This window comes from Phyllostomus discolor, chromosome 14 (genome assembly GCF_004126475.2).
Source record: "Phyllostomus discolor isolate MPI-MPIP mPhyDis1 chromosome 14, mPhyDis1.pri.v3, whole genome shotgun sequence".
Taxonomy (NCBI): domain Eukaryota; kingdom Metazoa; phylum Chordata; class Mammalia; order Chiroptera; family Phyllostomidae; genus Phyllostomus; species Phyllostomus discolor.
In genome coordinates, this window is record NC_040916.2 from 44962434 (window position 1) to 44983313 (window position 20880).

Here is a 20880-nt window from a genome sequence, read left to right on the forward strand (position 1 = left end):
GCCAGGATTTTCTTCTGTAAAAAACACGATGAGTAAGGTACCTGCCTGGGTGGATTAGGGAGGGACAGAAGTGCTTCACAAGGACAGGAATGAAAAGGGGCGAAGTTGTGGATGTGATGATTTTTCAGAGAAGGGGCATGGTGGTAGAGTTGAGTGTATCATTTTCTTCCACATCATTCTACCCTACTACTCCACCCAGAGATCTTCGAGTGTAGCTGAGAACTGTCTTTTGATAACAAAATAAAGAGAAACAATGGGAAGGCAGAAAGGGCAAGATGTAAAACTACAGTAAGTGTCTTACACTCTCCTGGACAAGACACGAAGGAGGGGGTATCATCAAAGAGAAGTGAGATACCACACTGGAGGCATTTTGACTTTATGTGCTGGTGGGCTAGGTGTGGTGGGATGACCCTTCTTCTTTCTAAAAAACTGGCATAACTCTGGAAGGCCTTTAATTCTCTTTGTTCCCAGGCAAAATTCTGACAGATGACTTTGCAGACAAGGAGGGCCTGGAAATGGGTGATGAGTACTTTGCCAACCTGGACCATATCGAGAGCGTGGAGAACTTCAAGGAAGGATATGAGAGTGATGCCCCCTGTTCCTCCGACAGCAGTGGTGTAGACTTGAAGGACCAGGAAGATGGCAACAGCGGTACAGAGGACCCCGAAGAGTCCAACGACGACAGCTCAGATGATAACTTCTGTAAGGATGAAGACTTCAGCACCAGCTCAGTGTGGCGCAGCTATGCTACCCGGCGGCAGACTCGGGGCCAGAAGGAGAATGGGTTATCTGAGACAGCTTCCAAGGATTCCCGCCCCCCAGACCTCGGGCCCCCACATCTTCCTGTCCCTCTGTCGATCCCTGTGAGTGGCTGCAATCCACCTTCCTCTGAAGAGACACCCAAGAACAAGGTGGCCTCGTGGTTGAGCTGCAATAGTGTCAGTGAAGGTGGCTTTGCTGACTCTGACAGCCATTCATCCTTCAAGACGTGCGACGGTGGGGAAGGCCGGCCTGGGGGAGTCAAAGTGGAAGCTGAGAAGACCTCCACCTCAGGGCTGAGCTTCAAGGATGAGGGAGACATCAAGCAGGCCAAGAAGGAGGTAAACTCGGAGAGCGCTGGGTTTCATGTAGCTCTGGTGTGATAACAGACTCAGTGCAGTCCTGCCATGAGTCTTCACACACTAATTATTTACTTAATGGATATTTCTCTGTGAAACCCGATGGTTTCCCCTCCAGCCAGCACAATGCTAGTGTTTATTTAAAGAAAGAAATTAGTTTAAAATCAACCTACTGGGTTGATTCATTACAATGTAAAGGCTTTATAAATAATTTTTTAATGAAGTGCTATTTCAAGTTATCTACATCATTACTACCTTCTCTGGGAGAAGAATTTTAAATATTTTTTAATGATGTTGAAACTTACCGCAACACAAGTAGTGAATCCCTTGTCCTTGTAAGGCTGCCCGTGTTTTTTATGAACACTTTATGCCTTCTCTTTGGGAAGGGTTGAAGACCTCTCCTGGAGAGTTTGCTGATGAGACTGTGAATGCTGCCGTCAAGGTGCGGTCATTTCTCCACACACACCTTATTTGAGAGGATGTATCTCTCACTGGCTAATGTCTTTGAGGTCGTTTGAGATGAATCTATAAGTACTGGATTTGTTACCTAGGACCATAAAAACATTTAACCCTTCACTTGCTCTCTTTTCCAGGACCCTGATGACCGAAACAAGCTGTCATTGTAAGTGCCTGTTTCGACCTGTTTCCAAACCTGCCTTCTCTCAAGCCTACAAAAGAAGTCAAACAGCCAATAACCCAGTTCCTCTCATTGCTTCCCCTCCCGTCAGAGTTACTGAGAGCTCTCGAAATTACGGTTACAATCCTTCTCCCATGAAAACTGAAGGACTTCGCCGCCCACCTAGTAAGACTAGCATGCACCAGAGCCGACGCCTCTTGGCCTCAGCTCAGTCCCACCCTGAAGTAAGTGACCTTTCTCAAGCTGTACTGTACCCCAGCCTTCTCTTTTATTCAGAATCTGATTGAAGGAACATCCTCCTCACCTCATCAAGTCCTTCACCACAGTTTCTATTATATCTTTTCTTGCTTGCATGGCCTTTACTCCTGCCCCATTTTTCCCATCCAGCATGTAACCTGCCTCTTGTCTGTAACCTCAGCTCCTTTCTGACTAACTGTAGGTAAGAGCAAGAACTTAAGGGGCCCTCTCCATTTACTCTCTTCCTCTTTCTTACCCTTCTGCCTTCCCAGGATGTCCTGACTCTGTCCAGCAGCACAGAAAGTGAGGGGGGAAAGTGGGACCAGACGCGAAAGCCCACTGCTGGCCAGACCTCAGCCACAGCAGTTGACGTGATGATATCCAGACCATCTCCTCTGGCTCTGAAGGCGATGACTTTTGAGGACAAGAAGAACATATCTGGTAGTCTGAAAGCATTTGGGGGGTAGTTGGGAGGGAACCATAGGAATAGTTGAGATGGAGGTGTTTTTTTATTTTAATTTATTGTTTTAGAGGAAGGGAGAGAGAGAAACGTCAATTTATTGTTCCACTTATTTGGTGCATTCATTGATTGCTCTTGTATGTCCCCTGACCAGAGATTGAACCTGCAACCTTGTTATAATAGCAGTGCTGTAACCAACTGAGTTACATGGCCCAGGGCCTGTCTTTTGGTTTTTGTTATTTTTAGTGGTTAGACATTTATATACTTATCTAGCACCAAACAGTTACTATATTATTGACTGTATTCACTATACTGTACTTTATACCCCTGTGACTATTTGTAACTACCAATTTGTACATGTTATCCCTTATCTTGTTCACCCACCCTGCTGAACCCTCCACCTCCTATCTGGCAACCATCAGTTTGTTCTGTTTTCTGTATCTGTGTGTTTGTTCATTTATTTTGTTCTTTTAGAGTTCTCATGTAAGTGAAACCATATGATACCTATCTTTCTTTCTGACTTATTCCACTTAGCATAATATCCTCTAGGTCCATTAATGCTGTTGCAAATGATAAGATTCATCTTTTTAGGACCTAGTAATATTCCATTGTGTGTATATATATATATATATATATATATATATATATTACATCTTCTCTGTCTAACGATCTATTAATGGGCACTTAAGTTGCTTTCATATTTTGGCTATTGTAAATAATGCCGCAATGAACATAGGGATTGCATATATCTTTTCAAATTAGTGTTTTGTTCTTTGGATAAAGAGCCAGAAGTGGAATTGCTGGGTCATAACGTACTTCTATTTTTACCTCTTTGAGGCGCCTCCAAATGTTTTCCATAGTGGCCTGCACCAAGTTGCAAACCTAATGACAATGCATGGAGTTCCCTTTTCTCCATTCCTCACCACCTGTTTGTTGATTGACAGCCATTCTGACAGGTGTGAGGTGATCTCATTGAGGTTCTGATTTTCATTTCTCTGATGATTAGTGACATTGAGCACCTTTCTGTATGTCTATTGGCCAATTGGGGTAGAGAATTTTTAAAGGAAGCTAAAGAAAAAACTGAGATTCTAAGAATTGAAACCTTTCTATAAGGGCTCCCTGGCTCCCAGCTAAACTTAATATTGTTTGACATGTCTCCTTGGTGTCGTCTTTCCATTTCCCTGCTCTTCCCACAGCTCCTTTATCCAGCAGATCTAATCCTTGTCAAAAAACCTGCCACTTAGGATCTTTAAAGGCCTGAGTCCCAGTTTATTGTTATTCCTGAGCTGCAGTGTATGGAATGAAATGGGGCAGACTATCCAGTCATGAGTTGGGATGGGATGGGTCCTGACCCGTTCTCCTTCCTGCCTAGGTCCAATGAAGCGCCAAGTGGCAGTAAAATCAACCCGAGGCTTTGCTCTTAAATCCACTCATGGGATCGCCATTAAGTCAACCAACATGGCGTCTGTGGAAAAGGGGGAAAGTGCACCTGTTCGTAAGAACACACGCCAGTTCTACGACGGGGAGGAGTCTTGCTACATCATCGACGCCAAGCTTGAAGGCAACCTGGGCCGCTACCTCAATGTGAGACCCCTTTCCCCCACATCTAGATGCTAGATTATCCCATGGTCTTTAAATTTCTAGTATTTTGATGCAATTACATAAGCCTACCTTTTCTTGTTATAAATTCTTAAAGGAGTAGCTTTTTTCAAAACTGCTGTGATGGGGAGGATCAGGTGGCATCGTTTTTCACCCAGCTTGCACTCACCCCACAAAGCTGGATTCTGTTTCTGTGGTTCTTACTGATCCTGTCCTTAAACCTACAGCACAGTTGCAGCCCCAACCTGTTTGTCCAGAATGTCTTCGTGGATACTCATGATCTTCGATTCCCTTGGGTGGCCTTCTTTGCCAGCAAGTAAGAGGCGGTCAGAAAGAGGGTGGTCGGGTAGGAAAAGAAGCCCAGGATTGGGAAGGGGCAAGGACTATGGAAAATCTAAGGGCCCCTCCTCCATCTGTGATCCAGCGCCACCTGTACACTCTGTAAGCCCGGGCACCCAGGCTGTCTGCCGTCTTCCCATCCCACCCTTTTCTTCCTTTGTAGGAGAATCCGGGCTGGGACAGAACTTACGTGGGACTACAACTACGAGGTGGGCAGTGTGGAAGGCAAGGAGCTGCTCTGCTGCTGTGGGGCCATCGAATGCAGAGGGCGCCTTCTTTAGAGGACAGCCTTCTTCCTAACCTGAATCCTTCCTGAACTGACCCATCCCCAGAAACTGGGTCTTCCTGACTGTTGAACTGTGACCCACCCACCGGGTCTCCAGTCTAGCTACTCCCCCAGCTTCTAGTAGATAGAAATGGGGGTTCTGGACCAGGAGATCCCTTTCAATGTGGTGCTAGCAGGCAGGGTCCCTCCTCCACCCCTGAGGCACTAGGGGCAGTGAGAGGTTACCACTCTAACCTGGGCCTGACATCCCCTCAGCCCTCCTGTTGCTCATCCCTCCCATCCTACATTCATTCAAGCGTCCATGCTTCTAACACACTGTATTCCTGGTGTGAGGGCTGTGTATTTACTATCCCTGGTTTGTATTGTTTCTTGAAAGTCTTTTAATAAGATGTTAAGACTAAGACTGTGATTTGATTCTCTTTCCCTTGGCCCCCATACTCCCATTTCTGGGCCTTTCAATGAGCAGTCTGTTTTCTCCCATCCCTCCCAGTGGGCAGCTGCCATTAATCTTGTACCTTCTCTACCTTTGCTTTTTCTTATTTGCCACATGAATTTTTTTTAATTGTTATGTAACCATGAGGAAGGCATGAGAAAGACTACCTTAGTTTTACTTAGTTGATCCCCTTCTAATTCCTAATAGTCTCAGACGCTTGTTGCCGTGTTTTACTTAATCTTTAATATATTTTAATTAAAAAAAAAAAAAACAACAGTACATTTTGGTCTGAAGTGGTCCCACTGCTAAAAGGCCAGATGCTAGCTGTAATTCTGGCTTTAAAACCAAAACCCAAATGTTTAATAAATAAAAATTAGAACTAGTTGCCATTCTACTCCAAACCAACTAGCCTAGGGGGAGAGACCAGAGAAAGGCAGTAAGATCTTGGACCTGTGACTACAGGGGACAGCCGGCAGAAAAGTAACACAAAGACTGTCTGAGCAGTCCCCAGTATGGCCCCACTTTTTGGCAGAGGTAGGGTAAGGGTCATGTTTACCCTCCTACACTCAGTTCATTTGCATCTTACGAGAGAAAAGACTAAAGCCAGCTCAGCTTTGGTTTCTGGTCCAAGTTAGGGAGCTTAGAAAGGTGAGCCTTGGTCCAACTTTGGCAGAATGAGGCCCACAAATGGGACAGTAAGGCACAACCCTGGCTCTGGAGGTCAGGGGGTCAAAGGCAAACAGCTAGGGCCAAATTCTGAAGGATAAGGAATGTGAGTTGTAATCCCCACCCCTAGAGCTGAGGAAGGGTCTTGAAAGCAACAAAGGACAAGGTGGAAAATAAAACTGCGCCCCCCCCACCCCCGTGACAATATCATCAACCCTCCCCCAGGCAGAGACGTGGGGATAGGTTGGTCAGGATTTGGTTTAAAGGCAACTGGGTGACAAGCAGGGGGTGGGGGCAGAGAGAAGAACTCTCTTCTGGCTTTCTCCTTTTTCTCCAGAGCTTAAAGTGACCCTATGTGGGGCGGGGGACAGTTCCTTGGCTTTACACATTAATCCGAGGGGTGGCAGGGACAGTGGTTCAGTCATTCTTACGATGGTTGTTGAGGATGGGGTGGCCATTGGCTAGGACCCGGCTCTTTGCTCCTCCCCCAAATGCAGCCTCTTCCCCTCTGAGCTTTCTGTTTCTTCTCGGTCACTGCGTTCATCTTCTACCTGCTGTGGAACGGAATAAGGAGGTTTACTTGATGTCCTCAAACCTCTTAAGTATTGCCTCTCCTGTGGGCTTGTTCCAGCTATTCCCACAGCCCCTCAGGAGGTTTTTAGAGGGTTGTTGGTGTAGGAGGGAATTTGGGCAGTTTCTAGAGTTGAGAGTAGTAAGACCTACAAATGGGGAGTGAGCTTTCACCTTTCCAGTTACGAACTTGTGGGCCATGCGCAAAATGAGGTAGGCCCAGAAGATATGCAGCATCTGTAGCACTCCCATCATGGAGTTAAAGAAGTAATAGCCAAAGAAGGCAGGATAGAGCTCCAGCGGGTACACCACGGTGCAGTGCAGGATCCTGGGGACGGGAAGGGAGAGACCGTTAAACACAGAAAAGAAGGGGTTAAGATGAGGATAGATAAATGGAGGGAGGCAAGACTCCTGATTTCATGAGAAAAGTACAGTCTGGTCTCCTACTCACCAGAACGGCAGGATGACCAGTCGGGTGATGATGAAGACGATGGCAAAGACGATGAAGATGTTGTTGCAGGTGTTTTTCCATCCCGCATAGTTAAATCTTGGCTGACTGCATAGACAGCCCATCCGTCATCATGGGCTCCTGACTCTCCCGTACACATTCACATGTACACCCCAGTTACCACACTGGCTCTGTGCCCCCAACTCCTAGGTCCCAGGAATGTCACACACCCCCCACAAACCCCCACAAATAACCATTCATCATGGCTCCTGACTCTCCCGTACACATTCACATGTAACCCCATTTACCACACTGGCTCTGTGCCCCCAACTCCTAGGTCCAGGAATGTCACACACCCCCACCACCCCAAAGGATAGAGGGACAGGAGACCCTGCACCAGGGGGGTTATAAGAAGTGCCCAGAGCCTGACCTCTAGCAGATAGTCAGAAGAATCGTGCAGAGCCATGATGAGAGTCCCTGCTCGGATGTAATTGGCAAACCAGGAGAAGCTGATGAGGATGATAGTGGCCACGTGGTGGATGATCTGTTCCTTGAAATCCTGCAGAAAAGACGCAGGCTCCAGGGGACTTTTTCCTGTTCCCGAGCTCCTCCTACTCCTGCCCCTCACCTTTAGTTCCCCATATCCCACAGCTCCACCCAAAGCACCCACAAATCAAAGAGCAGGCTTCAGCACAGTTTCATCTGGGCTTCTAGGCTTAATAGCACAGGCCCTTGACCCACCTTCGCTTAACATCAGAGGCGATGCTGAAGAGGACCAGTAGAAAGAAAGCTCAATCATGTAGTACCAGTACTGAGAAGGGATGGTGCTCTGGGGGAGAGAATGGGAAATGAGGCAAGGGGCCCCAGAGTGACGACCCAGGAGGCACAGCTTTCCAAAGCAGCCCTTCTGGCCTCCGAGATCGTTCAGCACCATGACTGCAGTCCCTCCTGCCTGGTGCTCCAGAGATGGTCTCTTCGTGCAGCCTAGTCCTATGCTATATTGATGCTCCTCATCACCCCTTATAAAGGAAACCAGGGCCCCTTCTCATACCTGTATGGGATATCCCTCCCAAACTTTCTTCATGTCATAGAACCAGGGTTTCTGCAAAGAGATGGTGAGAGGTTAAAAGAGGCTGGCTGTGGCTCAGCAGGTTGAGTGCCAGCCTGTAAACCAAGTCACTGGTTTGATTCCCAAGTCAGGGACATGCCTGGGTTGTGAGCCAGGTCCCCAGTTAGGAGTGGCAAGAGGCAACTGATTCATTGTTTCTCTTGCACATCATTGATGTTTCTCTTCCTCCCTCCCTTCCCCTCTCTCTAAAATAATAAATAAAATCTTTTTTTTTTTAAGAGGCACCCAGATTCTGTGGCCTCCCCGCACCTTGCCATAGAACCTACTCCCGCATCCCAATAATCCCCACTCACATCCACAATGACAGCCATGCCAGCAATGAAAGCAACCAGGTAAAATGTGAATCTCCAGCTGGAAGAGAAAGTGGAAATGGCTAGAACAGGGGGGTGGGAGAAGGGTACAACCCTCCGAGTACCCCAGAGACCTTCAGGAATGTCTAGACAACCGTACCGATCTGACCCGGTGAAATCTCACCCTGCATACAGCCACTGCCCACCCTACCCAGCAAGGTACATCAGACCTTCCTCTGCTCCTCGTGCTCCAACCTCCCCTACCAGGCTTCTCGGAACTTCTTGAGGAGACTGGGCCGGTCCTGGTTGCGGCGGCGGCGGAACCATCGCTCTACCTGGCGGCCAGAGAGCCCGCTCTGCCGGGACAACTGCTCTACCTCCACCTGGGTGTAGTGAAGAAGCCCATTGCACTTCGCTTCGGAACTCAGCAGTGCCTGACACTGTCTCACCTGCTCCCAGTGACAAGCTTGTAATAAGTCTGTAGCGCTGCTTCCCATTCTTCACCCACCAGAGCTGATATTCCAACCCATCCCTTTTCCCTCCCATGAGAACTTGGTAACTTTTCAAGCAGATCTGCAGCTCATACCTGTTTAGGATGCTTGCCGCTGGTCAGGTAAAAATGCTCCAAGGTGGGGTTGGGAGGAGCCCGCAGCCGAGTTTTCTCCTTTACATTCAGGAGGGCAGCCAGTGGTGTGGCCACGTAACTGAGGAAGGGACATGAGTGAGAAGTGTCTGGCTCTCTTGAAGCACCTCACTCGGTGTCTTGGTAGCCCCTAAGCTGGGAAGGGAGAGGACTGCAAGCTCAGGCTTTACTCCGGCCTCAGTTTCCTGGCAATCCCCTCTGGCCTCCTTGAGCTGCTCAGAGCTGACAAAGCTGCCTGTGTTTACAAGTGGCCAGGCAGAGTGGAGGGTGAGAACAAATAACCATTGACAGAAAGGGCCAGGGGGTGCTGAGCCTCAGGAAGACAATGCTGCCTTCAGTGGGGGACACAGTAGGCAGGGACCTGGGTGGCCAAACACCAGGGTCTAGGGCCAATTAAACAGCAAGACACACACTTGAAGTGGGCAGCCAGGGAAGGCATGTGGGTAGGCGAGTATGCTCACAGCTCAAAAAAGTGTCGAATGATGAGGAAGAGCAAGGCCAGGGGTAGTGTGATGTAGAGGTCTGAGGCTTTGGCGTAGATGCGTCCATCTCGGTCTTCTAGATCAGCCCAGGTTAAGTTCACAGGCAGCCACAGCCGCTCCCACCAGAAGTAGTCGTACAAGGTCTGGAGCATCCTAAGGGGGGTGGGAGGGGGGTAGAGGGCGTCAAAGGGGACAGCCACCAGGGAGAGAGAGAGAAGTTTTCATGGTTTAACAAAAGGGGCAGAGGGCAGAGACTCAGTCCTGGGCTCAGGTCCTGGAGTGTTGAGCTGAGCCTGGACAAATCATTTTCCTCATCTGTAATGGCCTTCCAGTTCTATCATTTACCATTTACACCAACGAAGGTGATGCTGACACCCCCACCCCCAGGAAGTCCTGATAGCCTAGAATTAACAGTCCATTTTCCCATCATTTTGCTATCCAGGTTCTGGTCTTAGAAGCCAACAATCTTCAAGTCAGAGGCACCGCCCTACCCCTAACTCTCCAGTCTCTCAGGCAAACAACAACTGCAGGCTTCTTTGCTGGGGAAGTTCAAAACCAGATTCCGGGGCTGGGGCAAACCCTCCCTTCCCCTTCCCTACAACCCATGGTTCCTAGGGAAAATTAAGAGCCAGAATAAAGCAAAATTATGTTCCCAATGGGCTGAGCTCTAGGACAATCAGTGGACTACTGCACACAAAATTAATACCCATGCCAAACTGCCCAATTCCTACACATAAAGCAGGAGGGTCATTTCAGAAACAATGTGGCCTTGGCTGGTGTAGCTCAGTAGATGCAGCACAGCCTGCGAACCAAAGGATCTCCAGTTCGATTCCCAGTCAGGGCACATGTCTGGGTTGTGGGCCAGGTCCCCAGTGGGGGCTACATGAAAGACACCCACACAACGATGTTTGTCTCCCTTTCTCCCTTCCTTCCCCTCTCTCTAAAAATAAATACATCTTTAAAGAAAAGAAAAGAAACAAAGTGAAGACAAAGCTGCAGAGAGTCAAGGACTGGAGAACAGAGAATGGAGACAGCAAGCCAAAGTGGTGGGGTTAGAAGCTACTGCTTATTAAGGTTCACCTGGAAAAAACACTCGTCTGCAGAGGAACACCTGTCACAATACCCTCAGCTCAGGGAGAGCTGCTGCTTTCCCAGCCTCCCCTCCCCTCCACTGAAAAGAAAGGTGCAGCTCAGTGGGCTGGGCGTCATCCAGCAAACTGAAAAGTCACCGATTCAAGATTCAATTCTCGTTCAGGGCACATGCCTGGGTTGGGGGCTAGCCTCCCAGCTGGGGGTGTGTGAGAGACAACCAATTGATGTCTCCCTCCCACATAAATGATTCTCTCCCTCTCTCCCTCCCCCTCTCTCTAAAAGTAAACAAAGTCTTTAAAAGAAAGAAAGAGAGAAAGGTAGTGGCTGCAAGAGGCATAGTGACCACTTGGGCACTCGAATGAGGAAGGAAATGGCCTGTGGCCCATGAGGGGCAGCAGCTGCTTGGAGCCGAGAGAAGCTATGAGATGGTCCTGAAGAGTCAGTGATGCTGGAACCAGCACAACACCTGGAGGTCTGGGACTCAGCAGTGAACACCCCTTGGTGACAAGGGCAGTACTTTCCAGGCCCCCGACCCCTCATCCAGGAGAGGTGGCAGCGTTCAGGCTGGCTTGAGACTAAGAGCTGACACAGAAGGAAGGTGGCTGTGTGTCGCCCCCATCCCCACCCACCAAGGAGGAAGGAGAGAGTGGGGACACTCTCCTCCACTGTGACTGGAGACCAGTGGGTGCCCCTGGCAGAAGAGTGGATCAGACAGGTTCACAGCTGAGCTGAGCTGGGCTGGTCCTCTCGCCCCTCCTCTCACAGCTCCACCCCCACCCACGACAGAAGCACTTGCGAAATCCCTCTCAGCCTGTCACGGGTCAGTATTCCAGCTCAAGGACTTTACCCTCTTGTCCCCACTCTGGGATGAAATCAGAGGTCAGCACTGACAACGGAGCTTCAGCTCCACCTTCCCCCAATACCACACCGTGCGTACGCACACGCATGTACACACACACACACACACACATTCCAGGCCTCAGCTCGAGAGGGCACGGCCCCTTCCAACTCACCTTAGTCAGAATAAATATTTAATTAGTTAAAGAGATGGGAAGTCTTTTGAACTGAATAAAATTAAACATCATCATCCACAGTAGAAACCGGTTCCCCAACCATGTGCACGCTCGCGTGCACACACACACACACTTTTTCCTAGGAACAGTGGTAGAAAACAGCAGAGAGGGACAAGACAGAACGCCGACATGGAGGCACCTCTGGCTCTTCCTTCCCACTTCTGTGCTTGGCCTGACTGGAGGTGGGGAGAATACCGGGCCCAGTCACCTGACTCATGTGTATCTTGAGCCCAACTTTGTTCTCTGGCTGAGACACTAAAGCCAAGGGTACAGACAGGCCTAGATGTTGGGCCCCATCCCCCACACTGGTCAGTGGAGACCGGCAGGGAAGTTTCTCTTAACAGGGACATTTTGAGGACTAAATGTTCAGAGGGGTGGGGGAAGGGTGCGTGGAGCCCCTCGCCCTGACTCCTGTGGCTGGGGAGGTCTGCTGCCAGTCTGATTCCTACAAAGAAAGTGAGGAGCTGGGGAGGCAGGCAAAGCAGTGTCAGGAAGTGGTCAAGGATAAGTGCCTGGACAGTGCAACTGTTTAAACCCAGGAAAGATATACCTGTCTCCCTGCCAGCTCCCTGCAGAAAGACAGGTGTGAGCTGTGAACAAGAAAGCATGGTGTGTCAGGCGTCCAGAAACGCAGACTGATGTGGGCTCGCCCGCACCTGGGCTTCAGGCTCTCTGTGACCACAGCCTTCCCTCGCTGCCCAGTCCTTCCATTAGCAGAGGGGTACTACTCACTGCTCCCTGCCCGGACCTGGCCCAGCAGGACAGACACCAGATTCAGCAAGGTCAGGGCTTCTAACTCAACATGGGGAGGGGTGAGGGCAGATGGAGAACAGGGGCTCCCAGTGTGGGCCTCGAGGGTGGCGGCCTCAGAGGCTTCTTGGCACCAAGCACCACCAAGCCAAGCAAAGGATCCCATAATACAAAAGGCAGGGAAAAGAAAGGGCGATGGGTCCTCGGGGATAGGGAGAAGACCCTGCTTTTCTCCAGGCCCCACATGGCCTACCGGTAATTCCTTGAGTTTCTGGCAGAGAAAAACTCACACCTACCAGATATTTTTCCACTCACAATTACTTCACTCCCCTTTACACACAGGAAGAGACGATAGGTTGTGTGTGCATGTGTATGTGTGTGTGTGTCTCTCACACACACACCTGCCTTAGAGACACGACACAACTTTCTGAGCCACAGGCCAGCTGGACAGGGGCCAGCAGAGCAGGGATTTCATGGGCATTGGGTTACCTGGAACTTGAGCTCGGCTCAGCCCAGTCCACCACCCTTTGCTACCAACTCCGACTGACCCCTTCCACACCTGCACAGATGGATGCAAAGGGACAAGGGGGTCCCTCTTGGGGACTTGTAAAGCCAGAGGGCCAGGAGGGCAGAAGTGTGAGTCTGTGAGAAAGGGATCTCAGAGACCCATGTAGGAACAGTCCCACTGGCTCTCAGAGCGTGGAAGAGTGACTGAGGAAAATATATAGGATCAGCTAGTGAGGAGGGAGTGACAGAGGGTTCCACACCAAAGCTTGAGGAACTACAAAAAAAAAAAAAAATGTGGAAGAGGACCTGAATAATCTTCCTGGTTGAAATTTTCGGGCACGAACTAAAGGTTGCGAGCAATGGATGAAGCCAAGAAGAGGTGTCCAGCTCCAGGCTGCAGTACAGGCCCCCAAATCTAGCTTATCTGGGCTATCCCCCAGGAGCCCCGGCATACGCAATACTGCACGAGACTACAGCCCCCGAGGGTGGGGAGAGGCCAACAGGTTGAAGAGGGCAGATGAGAACGCAGTGCTGAAGGAGGGCACAGTAAAGGATCGGCCAGCCTGTGGCCAGTGACATGGGACAAGGAGCCCTCCTCCCAGGGGGAAAGCTGGCCAGAGGCCCCAGTGAAGGGAGTGCATCTGTGAAGCGCTAAGGGAGACAAGAAACGCTCTTGAAAACACAGAGCGGTGCAGGTCACTGCGTGATTAGGGCCAGGCCCTGAGGGACGAGGCTGCAGAGCAGTCCTAATCTCTACGAGCCCCGTCACAACTGCCGTCAGCCACCTAAGCTCAGGTCCGGCTAGAGGTCCGGAGACCCGCAAACACAGATGTGGGGTGATTGCCTGCGGGAGGCCTTCCCGGCCTGACTCCGGGAAGAAGGCTCACTCCATGCCTCAGCATCCTCAGAACCCCCTGACCGGGGCCTGGCAACTCGGGTGACTGCAGTTCTGGTTTGGGGTGAGAGAGAAATCCCCGAGCTCGGGCCAAAGATTCGCGCAGCACACCTGTCATTAACCTACTTGCCAGAGAACCTCCGGGCCAATAATTAGCAAGATGCGGCAGAGAAACCAGTTTCCCCAGCAGGTCTCCCTCCACCCCTGCCACACACCCCATAACGGTTTAGGAGGCCTTAACCTTTGGGGGGCCGACAGAGTCTCAGAGCCCTCCTTCCTGTTTTCCCGTTAAGCACATGGAGCTCTGACCTCCCTCCCAGAGTGGCCGCTGCGCTCCGGTAAGACGAAACAGGAGCAAAGCCCCTCCTCCCCTCCCACTCCCTCGGGCGGGGTCGCTCAGGCCCGGGGCGACGCCGCGGCGCCCGCCGCCCGGGGCTCTCGCGCAAAACCGTCTCCAGACCTATGCTGGTCCCCACAAAATAGGGCGCCCGGGGCTCGGCCCGCCCGCGAGCAGCCCCGCGCCCCCTCTCCCGGCCCCTACCTGTTGCCCGGGAGGGCCTCCCCGCGCGCGGGGCGGCGCGTCCGGGGACGCCGGGAACGTCGAGGGCCGCCCGGCGCCTGCCTCCGGCGGCGCTGGGACCGGCCGCTCGCGCCGGGCGCCCCGGCCCGCCCTCCCGCAGGCCCGCCGCCATGAGCGCGCCCCGCGGAGGCCCGAGCCTTCGGCCGCCCTGCCCGGCCGCCCCGGTCGCCTTCTCCGCGCGGGCCCCCGCTCCCGCCCCGGCCGGGCCTCTCCGCGGAGCTGCGTCGGGGGCGGCCCCCACGTCGCCCAACTTCTCGGCGCCTCCGCCCGCCCCACCCCTGCGCGCGGGGCGCCGGGCTCCCGGGCCGGGGTCCCCACTCACTCGGCGGCGGCGGCGGCGCGGAGCTGGGCGGGCCGGGAGCCGCTGCTCCGTGTCTCCTCTCGTCCTAGCCCCGGGCCCCTCCGGACTGGCTCGGCCCGCTCCTCTCCTCCCCTTCCGCCCGCCCGCCCGCCCGCCGCTCCCTCCCCTCCTTCCTCCTCCTCCCGCCGCCCGCCGAACCCAGCTGAGGCCGAGGCCGAGCCCAACCTGGGAGAGAAAGGCCGCGAGCCACCCGGGAGCCGGGAGACTGGGCGTGGGCCTGCGGCCGGGCCGCGGGAGGGGAGAGGAGGGCGGGCGCGGGCCGGGGCCTCGGCGGGGCGGCCGTGCCCAGCCCCCGCGCCCCGCCGCCCCGCCGCCCGCCGCAGCCCCGGGACCGGAGCCCCCGGGGAGCGGTCCCCCGGAGGGGAGGCAGTGCGGGCTCCTCCAGCCGGTGTGTCCTCCCTTAGGGGTGCGACGTAGCCCTCGGGGACCCCGCAGCGGGCCCGCGAGGTGCCCAGGAATCTGGGGCGCGAGAGGCAGTGACGCTGCCCCCCCACAAGCCCGCCCCCAAGTTCGGTCAGAGCCCTCAGCCCGGCCGCGGCCCCGCACCCTCTGCGGCGCTTCCACCTCCAGCCGCTCTGCGCAACGGCGGGACGAGGGCGTCTGGGCTCCCCGCGGGCGCAGCCCCGGGGCTCCCTGCCCGAGTGCCGTGCGCCCTGTGCGCCCTGGTCGAGCGCCCCTCCAGGGCCCACCCAGGCAGCCGGCCCCGGCGACTCCGCCGCCCTTCCCAGCGCGAGCCCGCGACCCCCGGGGCGTCCCCACGCCATCGGCGCCGTAAAACCCACGACGCTAACACCCGGGAGCTGTGCAGCCTCCCCGGGCAGCACACGTACTCTCCTGGTAGTCTCTGAAAGAGCCAACCCCCTACTTCTGTTTTGCAAAATGCACTCCAGTTTTCAATCTACAGCACATATCCGTGTTCAAAATTACATTCAAATACGTCTTTCGCTTAACCGGGTGAAACCGATATTTCGGGAAGATGCAACATGTTTATCCTAGAAAACTGTCCTTGACTCCGAACGTGGACAGCACGACGAAGGGCGTTCGAGGGTTTGTTTAGAGTGCAACCGACTCCGGGTACAGGTCACAATTCTTTACCTTGATGAAACGTCGGCGTTTCTATACTGTCACAGCTAAAACCTCTGACAGCGGCTTGTTGCCTGGTTTATCTAATCAAGTTCAGGTGCTCTCACAGCTCTTTTAGGAAGCAGTGTCACAGCGCCCCTCCTCCACACACACGCACGCATCCAGTTTTAGAGCTGGGACCTCACGGTACGCTCTTTCTGGAGAGGCGGAGAGGCGGAGAGGCGGAGAGGCAGAGGCCGACTGATTTCCAACCTGTTTGTTCATTCGCTCTTTGCAGTGGGACCCCAGCCCGGCCCCACCTCCTGAGACACGGGAAGTGTTGGCCCACCCCCTGGCCCATCTCCCCATAAAGCAGCCCAGGGGACTCCGGCCTTTTTTAGCTCCAGACCTGCCAGTTCCCGGCGAATCCTCCAGCCCAGTTTTCCTTTGCTCCCCTCTGAACACCTCCCTTATTAGCAAATCTTATATCTTTGGACCCTTTGGTAACCCCTCCTCCCTCAGCCTGACAATTCCCAAGTTCCGTCTGCCTTTCCTGAGTGCCCTCCTCAGGTTCCTCCTGGCCCACACGTCCCGTCCACACGCCCTTTCCCAGCAGGCTCCCAGCATCTCCTCCTAGGGCCACAGCTAACCTTGGGTCCCTCTCTCACCCCTCCCCACACTTCGGTCCTACTTGGCTCCCTTCTTTTAGCTTCTGAACCCTTTCCTCGGGCAGTTTTTCTAGATGCCAGACTTTCCCAAGGTCCCCACCAGACTTTTAAAAGGATTCCCCTGACCTGCAGGACTGAAGACCAGTTAACTTTTTTTAAGATAGCCATGGGGAGGGGAAGTTTGAGGGCAAATGTTAGATTGCCAAGGCCTGAGAAATAAAGATAAGAGGGTGTGTCGCCCTTCCCCCAGGAGACAAAAGAGAAAGTGGACGGAGAAAACCCAGCTGCAGGCAGCATAAGAATGATGCTGCCAGTTCTGTCAGCAGAACTGGGACACGTGCTGACACGCAGGCCCTGGCTGGACCAGGAGATTTTGACCACCACCCTTCTGACCCATCCCCCACTGTCCCTGGCTGGCATAGCCACACCCACAATGCCCCAAGCTGCCTGCCTTGACTGACTCACTTCCTCCACAGGGCTGCTGAGGTGTCCCAGAGGCAGAGGACACCACCCCACCACCCAGCCTTCAGGCTGGGATTAGGTATCTGGGCCAGGCTTCTGGAACTGGCGAAGACCGGACCTCAGTTGTGGAGAGTGGGTCTTCCCAGATAAGATAAGGCTGCAGGTGCAACACAGAAGCCTCTGTGGGTCAAGGAGCAGAGCTTGGCTAGTACAGCAGCAGGGGGATTCCAGTGCCAGGAGTTCTGGGGAGAAAAAATTGCCAGGAGAAATTTCTCTGTATTCTGGAATCAATGCAAGGTACAGTCATGTGCTGCATAATGACAGTTCAGCCCAAAGGGACCACATACAGGTACCAGGCGGCCCATTTGGATTACAGTGGAGCTGAAGAATTCCCAGAGACTTCCTAGCTGTCTTAACATCGTGGTGGTGCCGATGTTGCACGAACTGATGAGGCTGTGGTTAAGATGGCGGACGACTTTGATCTGGGTACGAATGAGGACGACACTGGGAACTTAGAGGGGCTTCCTGAGGAACTGACTTGAGAAGTTGTTGGCCCTGGAACAGGAACACACAGCTGAAGAAAAGGCAAGAGGAAAGGAAACTGCAGGAGAAGAAAAAGAACCCCCAAAATATTCATTGTGAAGGGTTTAGCAGGAGCTTTTGAAGACTTCAACAAGCTTATTAGAAAGTTTGAAAACTTTGTTCTTCTTTTCAATGAAGGTAATAAGAGCTAACTTTTTTTTATTGTTCAGTTGCAGTTGTCTCCATTCCCCCCCCATTACTCTCCCCTGCCCTGCCCACCCTCTCCCACATTCAATTCTCCCCTCTCAAATATCTTTTTAATTTAAAAAGTTTATTAGAGGTGTTGCCTTGTGAGTTGAAAAGAAAAAAAGTTTGAAAACATGGCCCCCAACACCAAAAGGTTTTCATTAACAGAGATAAACGTTCATAGTACATTATCTGTGTTAAGGAACAAAATTCAGCTGAGTAAATTTGAAGATCTAATTGGCTTTATTAAGGAATTCATAAATCTCATGAATCGGGAAGCATCGAGTGGGTTGCTTCCCCCACACCCCCAACCCAGGACCTTTTCACTGGGGGAGATGCCCCAACCCACTGAGCCACACCAGCCACATCAGTAGGGGTTTTATAAGGCAAATTACTTCACTAAAGTTGATTGGGAAATTCCAGACTGATTGATTTAAAATTCCACTCCTGGGAGAAGCTGAAACTGCAATTAGGTTAATTATTAAGTTTTGGTTTGGTAATCTAGCTTATCAAAAATGACTCCATTTTGGCCTATTTTTTCTTTTCAAAAATCTTACAAACAAATCTATGATGAAATAAGAGGAAAAAAACAAGCAAACCACCATGGACATATTTTTGAAGAGTGCCGACTCCTCAAGAAGACCCTCAGGTAGGTATTCCAAAAGAATCATCTCCATTGGAGATGACATCTCTGTACCTGTTCTTGCCCCTCAGACCTGCCAGGGGGACAAGACGGAGGGGGCACAGGAGTGTCAATGGTCCCAACCTGTGTAGGCCTAGGTTAATGTATGTGTTTGTGTCTTAGGTTTTAACAAAAAAGATTTTTTAAAAATTAAAATAAAAATTTTAGGTCCTGGTTGGTGTGCCTCAGTGAGTTGAGTGCCAGTCTTCGAGCTGAAAGGTCACTGGTTCAATTCCCAGCCAGGGCACATGCCTGGGTGGCAGGCCAGGTCCCCGGTCAGGGGCATGCGAGAGGCAACCCATGTGTTTCTCTCACACTTCTCTCATACATGGGCATTTCTCTCCCTCTCTCTTTCCCTTTCACTCTCTCTAAAAATACATAAATTAAAACAAGTTTTTAAATTAAAAAGCTTATAGAATAAGGATATAAGGAAAAATATTTTTGTACAGCTAGCTATACAATATGTGTTTTAAGTTAAGTGTTATTACGAGTCAAAAGTTAAAAACAATAAAAGCTTATAAGGTAAAAAAAAAAAAGTAAGTTAGGTTAATTTATTATTGAAGAAAGAAAACTTTCAAATAAATTGTGTAGCCTAAGTGCACAGTGTTTATGAAGTCCACGGTAGTGTATGTGCAGTAATGTCCTAGGCCTTCCCATTCACTCACCACTCACTCACTCACCCAGAGCAACGTCCAGTCCTGCAGGCTCCGTTCACTGTAAGTGCCCTATACAGGAGTGCAATTTTTTAATTTTGATACCAGATTTTTACTCTACCTTTTCTGTGTCTGGATACACAAATACTATTGTGTACCAAGTGCCTACAATATTCAGTAGAGTAACATGGTGTACAGGCTTGCAACCTAGGCTATTCCATGCAGCCTGCGTGTGTCACAGGCTGTGCCATCTAGGTGTGTGTAAGTGCCCCTGTGATGTTCACACGACAATGAAATCACCTGACCGTGCATTTCTCAGAATTTATCCCCTTCATTAAGTTTTACAGAAAAGCAAGATGGAATTGAGAGTTGAAAAGGTGTCATGAGTCAACAGTGGAGGTTCTCTGTGTTCCTGTTTGTCCCCCCGTGTTCCACTCAGAGGGACCCCAAATCAGCCATGCCTTGCTCTGAGTGGGAAAGAAAACACTGAGAAGAAATTAGGAGACCTCGATTCTGGTTCCAACATGGCCTTAGGAAGTCACTCCGCCACCTTGAGTCAGTAACCAGAGGGTGGTAGACCAGGACATCTCTAAGATCTCCAACTCCGAAATTCTAAAAATTAGAGGCTGGGAGTAGAAAGTGATTAGCACACTTGAAAACAACCTCAATCTGGCCCTGGAGTTGAACAAAGCAAAACCAAGGGACAAAAGATGTGATACCAAGTTTCAGTGGAGCAATTGTAACATTACTCCTGAGCAAGTAGGACTGTGCTTCTGCCACATGACTGGGGTTCTGCCTGCCCACTCCAAATGCGGAGTTCGGCTGTGCAGATCAGCCAGGAGTCTCGTGCGGAGGTTTGGGCTGGGGAAACAAGAGCTCCCTTTCTCCCTTCATTCCCCCCTAAGCCTACTTGGGATGTGTTCCCAGAAGAGACTCTGAAGGGTACAGAATGCAGAAGGCACAGGGACTGGCTGTGGAGCCACTGTACTGTGGTAGCCCAGCCTAGGAAGTGTCCTGCCTGTGTCCTGAGGTCTGTCTCACTGGGCACCCTTGAGGAGATGCCTACCTCAGGCTCTTACCCTGACCTGAACTACCCACCAAGTCCCCTTAGGAACCTGAGGTCTTCAGCAGACTGCATTTCTCAACAAGGGAAGGAAGAGGCTTTCACAGCTGTGTGGAGCCAGAGCCTCCGGGATTTCAAGTAGCCACTAGGGGGCTCTCGGTTCTCCGTGGCTACCGAAACCTTCTTGTGGCCAGATCGGGAAATGGCAGGAAAGAAGTTGCAGAGGAGAGCAGAGATTGGACCTCCTAGGGAGCCAAGTTAATAATAAGTTATCATTGTAAAATAACATTATAGCAATACTTACTATTGCATATTAGTTAAAATTTTGACATGTGTACTTACCACTCTGTGCCCAATACTCTGCGAAAGTGCTTTACATGTATTAAGTTATTTAATTCACACATTCACCTATAATATGATCACTCTATCTCCGTTTTGACTATGAGAAAAGTAAAGTCAGAAAGGTTGAGGTAGTCGCCACAGTCACAGAGAAGAGCAGAATTCTGAGTCTAAGGAGTCTGGCTTCAGTACCTCTGCTTTAACCATTCTGAAATAAGTCCCATTTTTCAGGTTGCCAGGCAAAATACGGTATGTTCATTTAAATTATAATTTCAGATAAACAACAATTTGTTAGCATAAGTATATCCCATGAAATATTTGGGTTATACTTAATACCAACAAATTGTTTGTCTGGAATTCTAATTTAACTAGGTGTCTTATATTTTTATTTACTAAATCGGGCAACCCTACTTTACAAGGCACTTTTCTCTGTCAGATGTCATCACATCTACAACCTCATTTCATCCTCCCAAGCAGCCTGGCCTCGGGGTGCCCCAGAAAGCCCCTGCCAGCGTTTCCCAATATTCCCCCCTACCCTTTTGGGGGCGGTAAATAAACAGAGACACAGACCTGAAATGACTAGCTGTG

The 20880-nt window shown here is 51.2% G+C and overlaps 2 protein-coding genes and 1 pseudogene across 2 annotated transcripts in view; 1 reads left to right on the plus strand and 2 right to left on the minus strand.

Moving 5' to 3' along the window:
- The window catches only part of SETDB1 (SET domain bifurcated histone lysine methyltransferase 1), a 29562-nt gene extending 24086 nt beyond the window's left edge, over positions 1 to 5476 (plus strand). Inside the window, 9 exon segments of the mRNA XM_028502856.2 lie at positions 472 to 1100; positions 1712 to 1740; positions 1847 to 1979; positions 2265 to 2361; positions 2364 to 2407; positions 2409 to 2433; positions 3825 to 4036; positions 4279 to 4367; positions 4554 to 5476. Coding sequence (XP_028358657.1) covers positions 472 to 1100; positions 1712 to 1740; positions 1847 to 1979; positions 2265 to 2361; positions 2364 to 2407; positions 2409 to 2433; positions 3825 to 4036; positions 4279 to 4367; positions 4554 to 4671 — 1376 coding nt within the window. The 3' untranslated portion in view covers positions 4672 to 5476.
- LOC118498115 lies at positions 5344 to 6918 on the minus strand (annotated as a pseudogene).
- Positions 6919 to 7509: 591 nt separating this feature from the next.
- On the minus strand, positions 7510 to 14693 carry LOC114488933 (ceramide synthase 2). The gene is given in 8 exon segments (XM_036015225.1): positions 7510 to 7571; positions 7574 to 7622; positions 7845 to 7895; positions 8216 to 8273; positions 8477 to 8595; positions 8799 to 8916; positions 9317 to 9490; positions 14557 to 14693. Coding segments are annotated over 7 exon segments (630 nt in total). The 5' UTR covers position 9490; positions 14557 to 14693.
- Positions 14694 to 20880: the final 6187 nt, after the last annotated feature.